The 13686-nt window shown below is 47.0% G+C and overlaps 1 protein-coding gene across 2 annotated transcripts in view; it reads right to left on the bottom strand.

The window, feature by feature from the left end:
* VTCN1 (V-set domain containing T cell activation inhibitor 1) overlaps positions 1-13686 on the bottom strand; it is a 32776-nt gene that overhangs the window by 7421 nt on the left and 11669 nt on the right. For both annotated transcript variants that reach the window (XM_036453105.2, XM_045586994.1), the window contains exon 2: positions 5866-5930. In XM_036453105.2, the coding sequence (XP_036308998.1) occupies positions 5866-5930 (65 nt within the window). The remainder of the gene's footprint in view (positions 1-5865; positions 5931-13686) is intronic.

The following is a 13686-nucleotide window of genomic DNA, read 5'->3' as shown; positions in this document are numbered from 1 at the left end:
GTGATTTATTGATTTTCTGCTTTCAATGGAAAAATAAACAAGCATATTTGCTATTTTTCAAATGTCAGAGGTAACATTATGAACATAAGGATATTCTCTCTTGCCCACAGGCATTGGAATTGTCTAGCTGGGCCCTAGGCAATGGATGAGGGACAGACATGAAGAAGCTAAGCTAGATGAGTTTGTATTAGAAAGAACAGAGAGCTACTGATGGAAGAAAAATGACAAGTAGCCCTAACCAGTTTGGCTCAGTGGATAGAGTGTCGGCCTGCGGACTGAAGGGTCTCAGGTTTGATTCCCGTTAAGGGCATGTACCTTGGTTGTGGGCACATCCCCAGTAGGGAGTGTGCAGGAGGCAGCTGATCAATGTTTCTCTCTCATCGATGTTTCTAACTCTCTATTCTTCTCCCTTTCTCTCTGTAAAAAAAATAAAAATCAATAAATAAAATATATTTTTAAAAATGATAAGTAAAAAAGGCAGAGGAAACACAGGTGCACAGGCTGGGATGTTTGGAGTCTTAGAGTACAGGGGATAGAGCGGGAACTGCTGCCATGCATGGCCACGCAGGTGGGAGGTTTGGGAGAGAAGTCATGAGAGAGGATGGTGCGAAGTTTTGCTGTGTGATATGAGTGCCAAACACCCCTTCCCCCACCTTGGCACTGCTTTAAAGATTTAACTTGTTTTCAATGATTTTTTTTACTCGACAGACTAATATCCCACACATCCCAGGCTAGTACTGGTTATGCCAATTATACTGTTATCTTCACTCCCCTATTCATCTTGTACCTCCAATTCATAGTTCCGTCCTCTCTTAGCAACAGCTAGTCAGCTGTTCAGATGGCAGCCCTCACAAAAACCCTCCTTCGATCTATTATACCAAGAAAGAATGAGTAGACTCTCTCTTTCCTCTCCCTGAACGCTTTCCTATGCCTCTATCACAGCAGCTGTCTCCCCTCTACCTTGTCTCTGGTTTCTAGGTGATACTAAGCTGTAGGCTTTCCAAGGGCAGAAACCGTTGGAATCATATGTGTAATTCCCATACTGCTGTGGTGATTAATTTTTCACGTCACCTTTCCTGGGCCACAGAGCGCTCAGACATTTTGTCAGATCCTTTGGGTGTGTCAGTGAGGATGTTTCCGGGTGAGAGTAATATTTGAATGAGTAAACGGAGCAAAGCTGATCACCCTCCCTCTGACGGAAGCCTTAGAGATGGGCCACGTGGGGCCTGAGGGTTCTTCCCCGCCTCCAGAACTGTAAGAAAATAGACTTCTGCCATTTAAGCGCCAGGTCTATGGTATTTTGTTATGGCAGCCTGAGCAAAAAAATAGGTATTTGTTTAGTGAATGAATAAATGAATGGAAGTCAGAAGAAAGCAAGGGACTGTTGAATAGTTCTATCCAAAATGATGTTAGGAGTGAGGAATATTTGGCAGGATTACCACATCTAAATTTGGGGCAAATGTGAGCCAGTGAAAAAGAAGGCAATGAGCCTGGCCGGTGTGGCTCTGTGGTTGAGCATTGATCTATGAACCAGGAGGTCAGGGTTCGATTCCTGGGCAGGCTACATGCCCAAGTTGTGGGCTTGATCCCCAATGTGGGGTGTGCAGAAGGCAGTTGATCAATGATTCTCTCTCATCATTCATGTCTTTACCTCTCTCTCCCTCTCCCTTCCTCTCAAATAAATTATATGTATATGTATATGTACACATATGAATATGTATATATATATGAATATATATTTATAAGCAATGAAAATATATAGAGATTCTCAATAAAACCATAAGGCAAATGTAACTATATTAGAACAAATCAACTTTAATGGCACTTTATCAAGTACAGTCAAAGGTAAATTTGACTGTACTTGATAAAGTGCCATTAAAGTTGATTTGAAAAATCACTTTTCAGGAAAGATACATAATTAGCACAGTTTATGGAGAGAATGAAATGGTAATGACATATCTTAGTTCGGTAATTGTGTTACCGAATTAACTGTAATGCGTTGGCCTGGAGCCCACTGTGGAGGACTTGTTGAACTCTCTCTTAGAGAACTTAATGAACAAAAGTAGCAGCGGTGGGAGCCCCAGGGAGCACTGTGGGTTCCAGACCAGTTAAGGCTGCATTGCAGATGTGGCAGATGGAATGAGTGTAATGTTGATTAAACCCCACCCTCCACATATCAAATCAAGAGGAGGAATAAAGACCCGTGAGATCTTAAAACAGCATGAGGACCAAGCCATTGTTTTGTACCCAGAAAGCAATTAATAAATACTTGTTAGCTGAATAAATGATGATAAGAAGGGATAAAATAAAATTTAATATGCTAACAACAGGGAATAAATATTGCTTCTCACAAAAATAAATTTATATACATACTTGCAAACAAATACTAATTCAAGGAGCTGTGCTCTAGGAAACACAGACTGGTCTGATATGACTCTCTAGGCCTCAGAGCCACCAGGGGCTAGCTCTTGAGTGATTTGGTGAACCACAGGGCTGTAGGGGATGGGTTAAAAGCAGCTATTTTTTTTTAAAAAAACATGTTTTCATTGATTTTTAGAGAGAGAAACATCAATAATGAGAGAATCTGCTTCCTGTATGCCCCCTACTGGGGATCGAGCTCTCAATCCTGGGCATGTGTCCCAAGCAGGAATCGCACCGTGACCTTCTGGCTCATGGGTCAACATTCAACCACCAAGCTATCCTGGCTGGGCAGAGCAGCTATCTATTAATAGAGAATTCTGTTAATTTAAACAGGCACGTATTCTAAGGATTTCATTGGCCTCTAAGAGCCCATCAAATTCCTTTCAAGTTGGAAGACCAGTCGCTTACTGAAAATGAATGACTGTCACAGGGGAGCAAGTGAAATCTGAGCACTATTCAGTTGCCCTCTGATGTAGGAGCAGGCATCTCTGGGAAAATGAGGTTTCAGGTAACACAAGGCAAGGATTCTTTACAGAAACGATGATTCTGGGATGCCCAACAACACTGGATAAAACTTGAAAAATTAACTTCCCTCTGAAAGGACTCAGTAAGACAGGTTCTGTAGCGTCCAATAGCAGAGAGCGGATACTGGAAGCCTTCAGCAGACGGTCACTCAGCATCTGCTGGAACCTAGCTGTCCAGATGGGCGCCACGGCACATGGCTTAAAGGTGGAAACACATAGGTTTACGCCTGTGCCAGTGTAGTATGTGAGTCCCACTATTGCCAGAGAAGAGGGCAGGGTTGGTGGTAGCAAGTGCTTCTGTGAGAAGAAACTATTGATAGAAAGGATTCTGGGCCGGACTAGATTAAGGCACACGGTAGGGAAGTGGCAGCAGAGCATAGTGTCTGAGAACAAGGCGCAGGTATCCGGCGGTCTGGGTTCAAATCCCAGCTCTGCCCCTTACTTGCGCAAGATTTCTAACTTTTTATTTTTATTTTACTTTTTTTAATTTTTATTGATTTTTTACAGAGAGGAAAGGAGAAAGATAGAGAACTAGAAACATCGAAGAGAGAGAAACATCAACCAACTGCCTCCTGCACACTCCCTACCGGGGATGTGCCCGCAACCAATGTACATGCCCTTAACCGGAATCGAACCTGGGACCTTTCAGTCCGCAGACCGATGCTCTACCCTAGGGGTGTCGAACTCAATCAGAGAAGGGGCCAAAATCTAAAATCCAGCCTAAATCGCGGGCCGAATGGTTTACTGAACAGTCATAAACTGTCATTGTGATGGAAACACAGCGGAGTGCAGTGATGACAGCGCGGTGCGGGCCACATTGCAAGGCCTGGCGGGACGGATTTGGCCCACGGGCCTTGTGTTTGACACATGTGGTCTAAATGATACCACGCAGGTAAAGAGCTTCCCACAGTACCTGATTTGCCACGTGTTAAACCTTCAGTTGTGGTTGATTAACTACTATTAGCTAGAATCATTTGGAAGGATGGCAGATGAGAGTACCAGGAGGAAAGAAACAGTTTACTAAGTACTTACAGTCACTCGTGGTAAGCCTGATAAACCATGGAGGGAAGATGGTCATTTGTGAATGAGGATAAGGAGGCTCTGTGGGACTAAAGGGCTTTAGGAAAGCCCTTTAAGTAGCGAGCAGTAGAGCTAGTGTCAAGCTGCATCTTATCCGGTGCTAAGCCTGTGCTCTCCCTCCCACGTTTTCCTGATATCTAGGGCCACACTGAGATATGTAGAGAGCCTCCTCACCTCCTATAAATATAGAAACAATTAAAAACTATAACACAAGTATAAGAAAAGCCAATAGCTGTTCATTTCTCAGATGACCACAATAAAAAAAAAATCCATTTTGTTCCAAACAATTTGTTGAATGCTCCTGTTTTGGTGCCATAAGCACATCCCTGACCGGCTTACTCAGTAATGTTTGCCCAGTGTCCAGAGTTGGAGAATTTGTGTCCTGTGGCTTCCTGCTCTGGCCTCCCTAACTTCAGAGGGGGCCTGGCCTGCCTTGGTGTGGCCAGGAAATTGTGCAAGTCTCAGGAGGTGGTATATGAATGCACCAATACCAGCAAACTCTGAACAGCACTGATGGTGTCACCATAAATAACAATGGCAGCCACCTATTCCACACATGCCAGGCACTGTGCAAATACTTGTTATTTAGTCCCCACAGCTACTCTGACTGTCTTACCCATGAGGAAACTGCCTGGAAAATTAAGGTATACCCAAATGGACACACACCATTGGCGCCAGACCAGAGATTAGAGCGCCTCTGTCTGATTGCTAGCTCTCCCACCACACAGAGCTGCCCCAAGCCATCCAGTGAGCGAGTGAGCGATGATAGCACAGGGACCAGGCAGGGTCAGGGGCCTCTCCCCTGCCACTCCCTCCTTTAACGGCCACCCGGGCTGGCAGCACACCCACAGTGGAGAAGAGTGACAGAGAAAAGGCGGCTGAAACTATAAAGTTTTGAAGTGACAGCTCTGGCCACAGACTGAGCTCACTGTGTTGGCCTGAGTCAGACAGCTGCAGGGAAATAGGAGCAAAGCACTCGCCTCAGCGCAGACAGCTGCTGGCCAGCTCACTCAGTGTCTTAATTAATGTGGCTTAAGTAACAGATGCTTTTGAGACACAGAAGAGGAAGAAAAAGACAGTTCCCAGCAGCTGCCAGCAGATAGCTGCCTTCTGAAACACACCATCCATGCTTCCTATGTGAGACTACCGTACATGGAAGGACAGCCATAGCAGGTCTTCTGTTTTCCTGAGACCCCTGTGTGCAAAGACTTGATATTCTTTAAAAAAAAAAAAATTATTGATTTTTTACAGAGAGGAAGAGAGAGGGATAGAGAGTTAGAAACATTGATGATAGAGAATCATTGATCAGCTGCCTCTTGCACACCCCCTACTAGGTATGTGCCCGCAACCAAGGTACATGCTCTCAACCGGAATCAAACCTGGGACCCTTCAGTCCGCAGGTCAACGCTCTATCCACTAAGCCAAACTGGTTTCAGAAAGACTTGATATTCTTTAACAAGCCAGCTGAGGCTTCATTGCAAAGGAATCATCCACCCAGGCCAGCCATTGGTAGAGCGGCTCAGCCCTGCAGCACTTCACCTGTGACCCAGAACCCCCGAGCGCTGTCTGATAGAGAGAACACTGATAAATGTCCATTTGGTTCTCTCAGCCACCTGGTGATGCAGACACTGCTCCCTCCACCCCGTAAACGGGGAAACTGAGGCCCACAGAGGTGGGTGACTAATGCGGAGAGAACACAATCAACAAGGAGGAGGCCCAGTGCTCTACTCTGAGGCTTTCTGGGTCCAGGACCCGCACTCTTTCCCTTCTGCCACCCTGAGTGGCTGGGGGCTCCATGGTGAGGGGTGAACGGCTAGTGGTGATGCAGGAAATCACGTACCTGAAATACCAAAACCGATGATAAGGGCAATTGCTCCAGCCAACACAATGATGATGCTAATAATGCTAGGGAGAGACAGAGAAACAGGAAGTTATTTAATTACGTGAGACGTGCTGATATGCAACCTGGGCTCATATCTGTTGTAACAGGTGCTGCCTAACGCCCCTCAACTTTCCCTTCAACACATCCCTAGCAATGGGCACCTTAGGAAGGCATCTCAGCATTTCTGCCCCGTCCCCCTGGGGCACGAGGTAGGTTAAAGGAGTGACCCTTTCATTTGACTGTTGTAGCATCTTTCTTTCCCGTGTCCAGACCAGGGAAGACCACGCCTAAAGAATGTTGGGACAAGACTGACCATATGTCTGTAGTGCAGGTGCCACCTGGGGAGTGCTGGCCACACCCAGCCCACCCTGAGCATTGCTGCCCATCCCTCCCTCCTGGAGCATTCGCCTACCTGTTTCATCTCCTCCCATAGACTTCAAACTTTGACCGGGGTCTTGTTCCCTTTGAACTCACTATTCCCTAGTCCCCTGCGTCCCATAGGTCCTCAGTGGGACCTTATTTCCTCTTATTAACAATTAATACATAAAGGTTAGAAAATACAAATAAGCAAATATTCCATCAGCCAGGCATAACCACTGTTAACTGCTTACTGTGTCTCCTGCCAATTTTCAGTGACCAGATTAACAAATGACATCTGGGAAGCAAACAAGGAAGTATAGCTTACATTTACCGAGTGCTAAAATTATGTGGCAGAAGTGTCCTAGGCACCATCTGTGGGCTATATCACTTATCCACACGCCAACCCCGTGAGGTAAACAGAGTTATCAGCTCCATTTCACCAACGAGGCATGACAGGGAGGTGAAGCATCTCCCTAAGTTCACACGGTTGGAAAGTGGCAGAGCTCCGATTGGACTCTCTGGAATCTGCACTTGACTATTTCCTACACTGTCTCTCAAGGGTGGGGGCTCCCAAATGGGGTTTGTCGCTCCTCTCTGGTCAGGAGCACCCAGGGGCCACCAGCTTTAGCCGGGGAGAGTGACAGGCAGAGCAGGAGGTGCGCGTCAGAGCTGGTGTGTGGCAGAGCAGTTCCTGGGAAACTTGCCCATCGCTGCCCACCCTGGCATATACATAGGTCATCAGGCTGGTGTCCCCAGCCACACCCTCTCGCTGCTGGCAACCGACAGAGCCCACACCCACACGGTTGTTACTCCACAGGCAGGACAAAAGAAAGGCACACGGAGGCAAAGAACGATGCCATAGAGAGGAGGGGAAGCACGGGCATTTTACTTCCTTCCCTGAATAGGATTGTTGTACCCAGCTCCCATCGGCTCAGGGATGGGCCCCCAGGGAGAATCATCAGATGCACAAGGAACAGTTTGGGTAAACAGACCCCCTGGAGGTCAGGCCCTCATGAGGTACAGCCAGAGGGGCAGCACCTGAAGACGCAGAATGGAGCTTTTAACACCAGGGCGTCTGCAATTGATCCCAAGAGGAGACGGCATATGACTGCTTCTCCTCTGTTTACTCAGCTCGCTGCAGCCCCCGTTCTCACTGGACCGTGTGTGTGAGAACAGCTAGACGACCTCACTGCAAGAGGCCTTGTCTGGCTCTCTCAGCCACTGAATTAGGCAACAGACTTGCATTTGTGACCCTGGGATGGACCTGCCTTGGGGAAATGACTTCAACCCTCTGAGACTCAGTTTCTTGATCTTTAAAATGGGAATAAGAGTAATTCCTGCTGTACCTGCTATAAAGGTGTTATGGGTTGACATGTGTCTCCTTCCCCAAATTCTTACTTTGAAGTCTTAACCCCCAAGTGCCTCAGAAAGTGGCTTGACTTGGAAATAGGTTTGCTGCAGGTGTAATTAGTTAAGATGAGGTCATGCCGGAGTAGTGTGGGCCCCTGACCCAATATGATGGGTTTCTTGTAAAAAGGGGAGACTTGGACACCGACATGCACACACAGGGAGAACACCATGTGAAGAGGAAGGCAGAGATTTGGAAGTCAAGGGACACCAAAGATGGCTGGCAGGTCACTAGAAGCCAGGGGACGGGCATGGGACAGATGCTCCCTCATGGCCCAGGCGACACCCGGACTGCTGGTTTCCAGGACGGCAAGACAAGCAGATTTCTGTTGTTTAAGCCTCCCAGTTGGCAGCACCTTGTTACAGCAGCGCCAGCAAACTCATACAGGAGGGCTGCTTTAAGGTCTAATGAAGTAGTTGCAGTGAATTTGATGATCCAAAGGGCTATTCATTTATTACTTTTTATTATTTAAAAAGCTGAGTTGGCTCTGGCCAGGTAGCTCAGTTGGTTAGAATGTCACCCCCATATGGGAGGTTGCAGGGGCGTGTGCGGGAGGCAACCAGTCGGTGTGCCTCTCTTACACTGATCCCCTGCCAGGGCACATACAGGAATCAATGACTGAATGCATAAATAAGTGGAACAACAAATGGATGCCTCTCTCTAGCTCTTTCTCTCTCTCAAATCAATTAAAAAAAATTTAAAAGAGCTTAATTGCACCTACCTGATTGAATTTATTAGGAAAAGCTAATGACTTAAACCTGGAGAATAATCCAACTGAGAATAATAAAAATATCTTAGTATTTTGAGACATCAAAGTAGCAGGTTCCAGCCTTGGTGCTCAGGGTTCACATGCGTTTGAATCATCCAGTCCTGTCACCTCCTTCCTTTCTCTTTCGTCCCCTCCCTGCGCCTGCTCACCCCCATGCCTCCCCAGCATTGGTGCACCACTCCTGTCAGTTACCCCTGCGTGCAGTCTGTCCACATTGCCAGGGTCAGCAGTGACTTCAGAATTTCTCAGTGGCAGCAGCGTAGGGGCAACAGCCTAGTTGAAAATGGGAAATGGGGTGATCACTGAGGCTTCCAGACCCAGCCTGTACCACGTTCCAGGCCCAGCACCACCACTTACTAATGGAGGGGCCTCAACTTCCGGTCTTGTGAAGATGGAGTCAACACATTTTAACAAATCACTTAGCACAGTGCCAGGCACGTAGGAAGATCTGTGTTAGCTACTCTCATTCTTGCCTTTCTGCTAAGTTACTTAACAAGCACGTGTTTCTAAAGGAGCGTGTGTTTCCTCAGTGGGGCTGATGGGTATTGTGGGGACTGCCCTGTGAGTCAGCTACTGAGCTATTGGCAAGAATGAGCACAATACTGGTGATCATGGTAGCCCTCGTGATAGTCTGAAAGCTTCCAGTGCCCTTCCTATTTTCCTCCTGATAAGACTCTACTCTGTGATGTCACCCACAAGGTCTTTCAAAGGGGTTCTCATCCTCTCTCTCCAGACTGTCCCCTGGGGTCCCCCTGGCATCCTGCACTCCAGCCGTGTTAATCATCATAGACCCCACCCCCACCACAGATACGCTGCCCCTCCACTCCCCCCTCCTCTCTGTGGGGGGCTGGACAGCAAGGACACGGAGCAGATATCTGCACATTTGCCGGTAGGAATGGGATAGTGGAGGTTGGGAGCTCCTCTCCCTCCCCAGACCCACGCTCCCCCTGCTGTGGAGGCAGAACCCCCTCTGTCAGCAGGTTCCCTGTCTGAGCAGGATCACCCTGAGCTTTGTTCTGAACGGCCGTTCCCTCGGGGAACCGCTCGACCTGCAGAACCTTGGAAAGCGAAGCAGCAACTATCAGAGCAGCTAAATTAAGTAATTCCTGCTGCTGATGAATTTTTTAAAACGATGAATAAAATATTTCACATAAGGTGTTCTTACACTGCTTCTTGGTTTTCGCTTCCCTAGCATAATTTCCAGTAACTACGCTATAGGAAATTTTTAATGCAAAGCGAAGCCTTCCTACCACTGCGTTGGCATTCACAGGGCACTGTTGTCACTCTGTGCAGAAGGGCCCAGACATGAGTCAGGGCTTCTGGAGGGTTTGTTCACATAGGGAGTACTTATTAGTGCTTTCCATGCGAAAGATACTGCGTGGGCAAAGGTGAGGAGGCACAGGGAACAAGCAAACAAGCGCCTGCCCTCAGGAATTAGAGTGCAATTGAGGTAACACTCACACACACACACACACACACACACACACACACACACGCACTTGCACATAGAGCGTCCACAGACACACACACACACACACACACACACACGCACACACACATGCCACTGTAATAGCACAAGACAGAATGCGGTCGGGGCTTCAGTAAAGAGAGGAGCATGTTATCACAGGAATTCAAAGAAAGGAAAGAGACTAGTTTCAAAGAAAGGAAAGAGACAGGCATTATTCAGGGATATATTTAGCAATTCATGCTGCTACGTCCTCTCTCCAAAGCAGACACTCAGAGAACAGGGTATTCTGCTGCACTGGACGGGGCAGGACCAAGCAGCACACGTTAGTGCTCTGGGCTGGGAAGAGGTGCTTTTCAGGAATATGGAGCTCAGAGCCACCAGCCAGGGACCAGCCTTAAACCCCAGGCTCTGCCCCAAGAGTGGCCCTTCTCGCTTCCTTTCTGTGTCTTTCTGCAGCACTTGAAATGAATTACGAAATGGTATATTGTGCTCCTGAAAACCCTCACATTCTATAAAATCACACTGTAAAGGTAGCAGGGCTGATGGAAAAACAAAGTTAAGGTGAGGGCAGATCACTAAAAACCTATGTGACTCTGTAATGGGCCCCTCACGGAAACGGTAACTGGTACCTCGGGATAACGTGCACAGCCAAAGTTGGCAGTGAGGTAGGGCCGGAAGCTGCTTCAGGGATGTTCAAAATGCACAGGGCCCTGGCCGGGTGGCTTGGTTGGTTGAGCGTCATCCTGTGCACCAAAGAGTTGTAGGTTTGATCCCTGGTCGGGGTGTGTATGGTAGGCAACTGATCAATGTTTCTCTCTCACATCGATGTGTCTCTTTCTCTCTCTCTCTCTCTCTCTCTCTCTCTCTCTCTCTCTCTCTCAAATTAATAAAAATATATCCTTATAAGGTAAGGATTAAAAAAATGCACAGAAACAACTGAGCAGAAACTCTGACTTAGGGTGCCGTGAGCCAGTGAAGTCGGGGTACAGAGGGAAGTACACCCTGGGATGTGCAAGGCCAGGATGTGCTTCTCGGGGGACAGTGCTCCCAAAGCAGGTGCTCATTTATAAGAGAAAAAAAAACCAAAGAACTGAAAGCCAGTGAAGCTGACATTCTCCTCTGCTGTCTCAGCTCCCTCGCCTTGGGGAAGATGCATGTGAACCAACACAACTTCCATGATACAACTGTCCTCATTCCCCAGTGTCCCAACCATGTATGAGCTAATTGGTGATACAGAGACCCATTCTGCTGCAGACAGGCTGTGTTACTGGGTTACCAAGAAATAAACTAGGACAGAGATACCTATCTTTGAAGAAAGGACAAACTTTCATTGTCCCTGAGGTCCATGAAGGCCATGAGGTCCATGAGGATAAAACAAAAACGCCAATGCTGATGGGCACGTTGTGGGTGACAGTGCTACATATACATACAGTGTCTCATTCATTCCTTCACTCAGCAATGCCATGAGTAAGCATGACTATCATTGCCTTTTTACATGTGAGGAAACTGAGGCTTAGCCCAAGTAACTGACCAAACTCTCACAGCTAGGAGGTGTGAGAGCCAGGTCTCAAACCCAGGAGTCGAATAGATGAACCCGTGCTCCTAAGAACCATACTTCTAGAAAGAGCCCCATGTGGCAGGCAGGAGGCCATCAGTTCAGAAGGCTTCCCTCATCCGCATCCCGCATAGCTCCCACAGCTCCATTTCAGAAAACAAGGGCTCTGGATCTGCTCCAGGACGTAGCATTCTGGAAGACATAGGGCCTCTTTGTTCCATTCAAATAGGAATGGTTTCTACGTTCTCCAGTGTCTGCCCCCGTCTCAAACACTGACAGAACTGAGAGGTGTCACATTCCTATAGATCATCAGCCTTCTCCCACTGTGTATCCCATAAAGGATTAACGCTCTGAAAGCTAGCTGAAATGAGCAAATGTGTGATTTATCTGAATAAGTCCTACTTTAAAATTACATATACCAAGCAGAATATTTGAGTAAATCAAGTAAATCTTTGAAAAACAAACGTATTACTTGATTCTTAAACTGATGAAGTGACTAGGTTTATAAAGGAATGCTGAAAGTGAAGACATTGATTTCAGCCTGTCCAAAAAGTTTCTCTCTCTCTCTATATATATATTTTTTCCCCATAAAAGGAGAAAAGGCATTATTTTTAAACACTATGTGGAACAGAGCATGTGTTCTGTTACAAATTTTAAAAATATTGATTAGTATGGGTTTTAGGTTTCTGAGACGCTTAGATTATTGTCTACTTATTATTTTCCCCCTGAAGAATCTTTTATTTTCTGTAGAGAATGTTTCCTCATCTCTGCATGCCTCTCCTTTTCCTCTTTGTGTTGGTGAAATCAAGGCCAGCTTTGATCCGGGGGCGGGAGAACACGAGCATGAGGAGTAGTAACTGGAGGGTCAGGAAGAGATGGACATGGAGGTGCCATATGGGCCTGTTCTCCATCACTCTGTAAGGACTGACGCCAGTAGGTGAATGTTCTAGGCGGTTAGACTGAGCTTTATGTACAGAGAAGCTTTCCAACAGAGCTCTCTGGTACTTGCCTGAGACTGAAGAGTTACATCGTTAGACGTGTGTGTACAAACAAGGGCTGAGCAACCACTTAGGGAGAGATGTGGGCAGGGGAGAGTTTCTGGCACCAGGTTAGGTTGGGATGATTTTGAAAAGTCCCTTTCAAATGCCGTTAGTTGCATGATTCTGTACTGATATTCCCTGGGATTGCCTCTGGCCTTGCCCTGGTCATAGTCAGGTATTCTGATATGGTGCCTAAAACCTTGGTTAAGAACATAACGGTGATAGCTGATATTAACTGAATACATGACCTTGTTTATCTCATTTATTTCCCACAACAACCCTATGCGATAGGTACTGTCATCTTTGCTTTATGGATGGGGAAACTGAGACCTAATATTAAGTAACTTATCCAAGGGCTCATCCCCAGAGAAATTAGAGCAGGATTGGACTTGGGTCTGAGACCCCCTCCATGGCTTTCATTATTATGATGTATTTTATGTAAATCCAACGCTTTGTAAATCCCCGGATTCAGATCAGTTCCCAGGCTCATGTTCTGTACAGCCGCACCTGCGGAGGGACAACATGTCCCATTTTACACTGACTGAAGAAGTCCGTCTGTCAGGAGGGATCTTTTGTCTGAGACTCTGGAAGGAAAGCTAGAAGGAGCGTCTCGGCTGGAAAGACACAGACTATTAATAAATAGACACCTTCCCCTGAACAGTATTTGAGTCTGTGGCGGAGCCATTCCATTATTTTCCTAAGCCTGCTCTGTTTATAACTGCTCCCCCGATATCCCTGCAGCGCACGCCGGCATTTCATCAGCCCCATTCACTGCTTCCCAGAAGCACAAGCAAAGTGAGACAGGAGTCCACGTGAGGGTGATTACCGGGCCTTTTCCTAATCATACCTCATTTCCCCGTCCTCCTTATTCTCACTGCAGAGAAAAAAAATTTTTTTTTTCCAGAAGATTCCTTCTGCAGTGTAACATCCTGTCGTGTTCAATAGCACACATGCTTTAAACCCTCTCTGAACCTCCCACGAAGTGTCCGTCCTGTGAGAAGAGCTGGGTGTCCCCTGAGCAGCCTGTGTGGTCTGGATGGAAGCAGCCTAACGATTAAATCTCCCAAACTGGAGTTTAGGACAGATTGCCAGGGGTGCTCCCAGCACCTGCAGTGTGGTTTGGCAGCGAAGGAGCACTTCCTTTTCAAACTGTCAGACACAGCCCCCTCCCACCTGCCT

This window comes from Pipistrellus kuhlii, unplaced genomic scaffold (genome assembly GCF_014108245.1).
Source record: "Pipistrellus kuhlii isolate mPipKuh1 unplaced genomic scaffold, mPipKuh1.p scaffold_m20_p_24, whole genome shotgun sequence".
Classification (NCBI taxonomy): domain Eukaryota; kingdom Metazoa; phylum Chordata; class Mammalia; order Chiroptera; family Vespertilionidae; genus Pipistrellus; species Pipistrellus kuhlii.
This window is presented reverse-complemented; position numbering and strand designations above follow the sequence as displayed.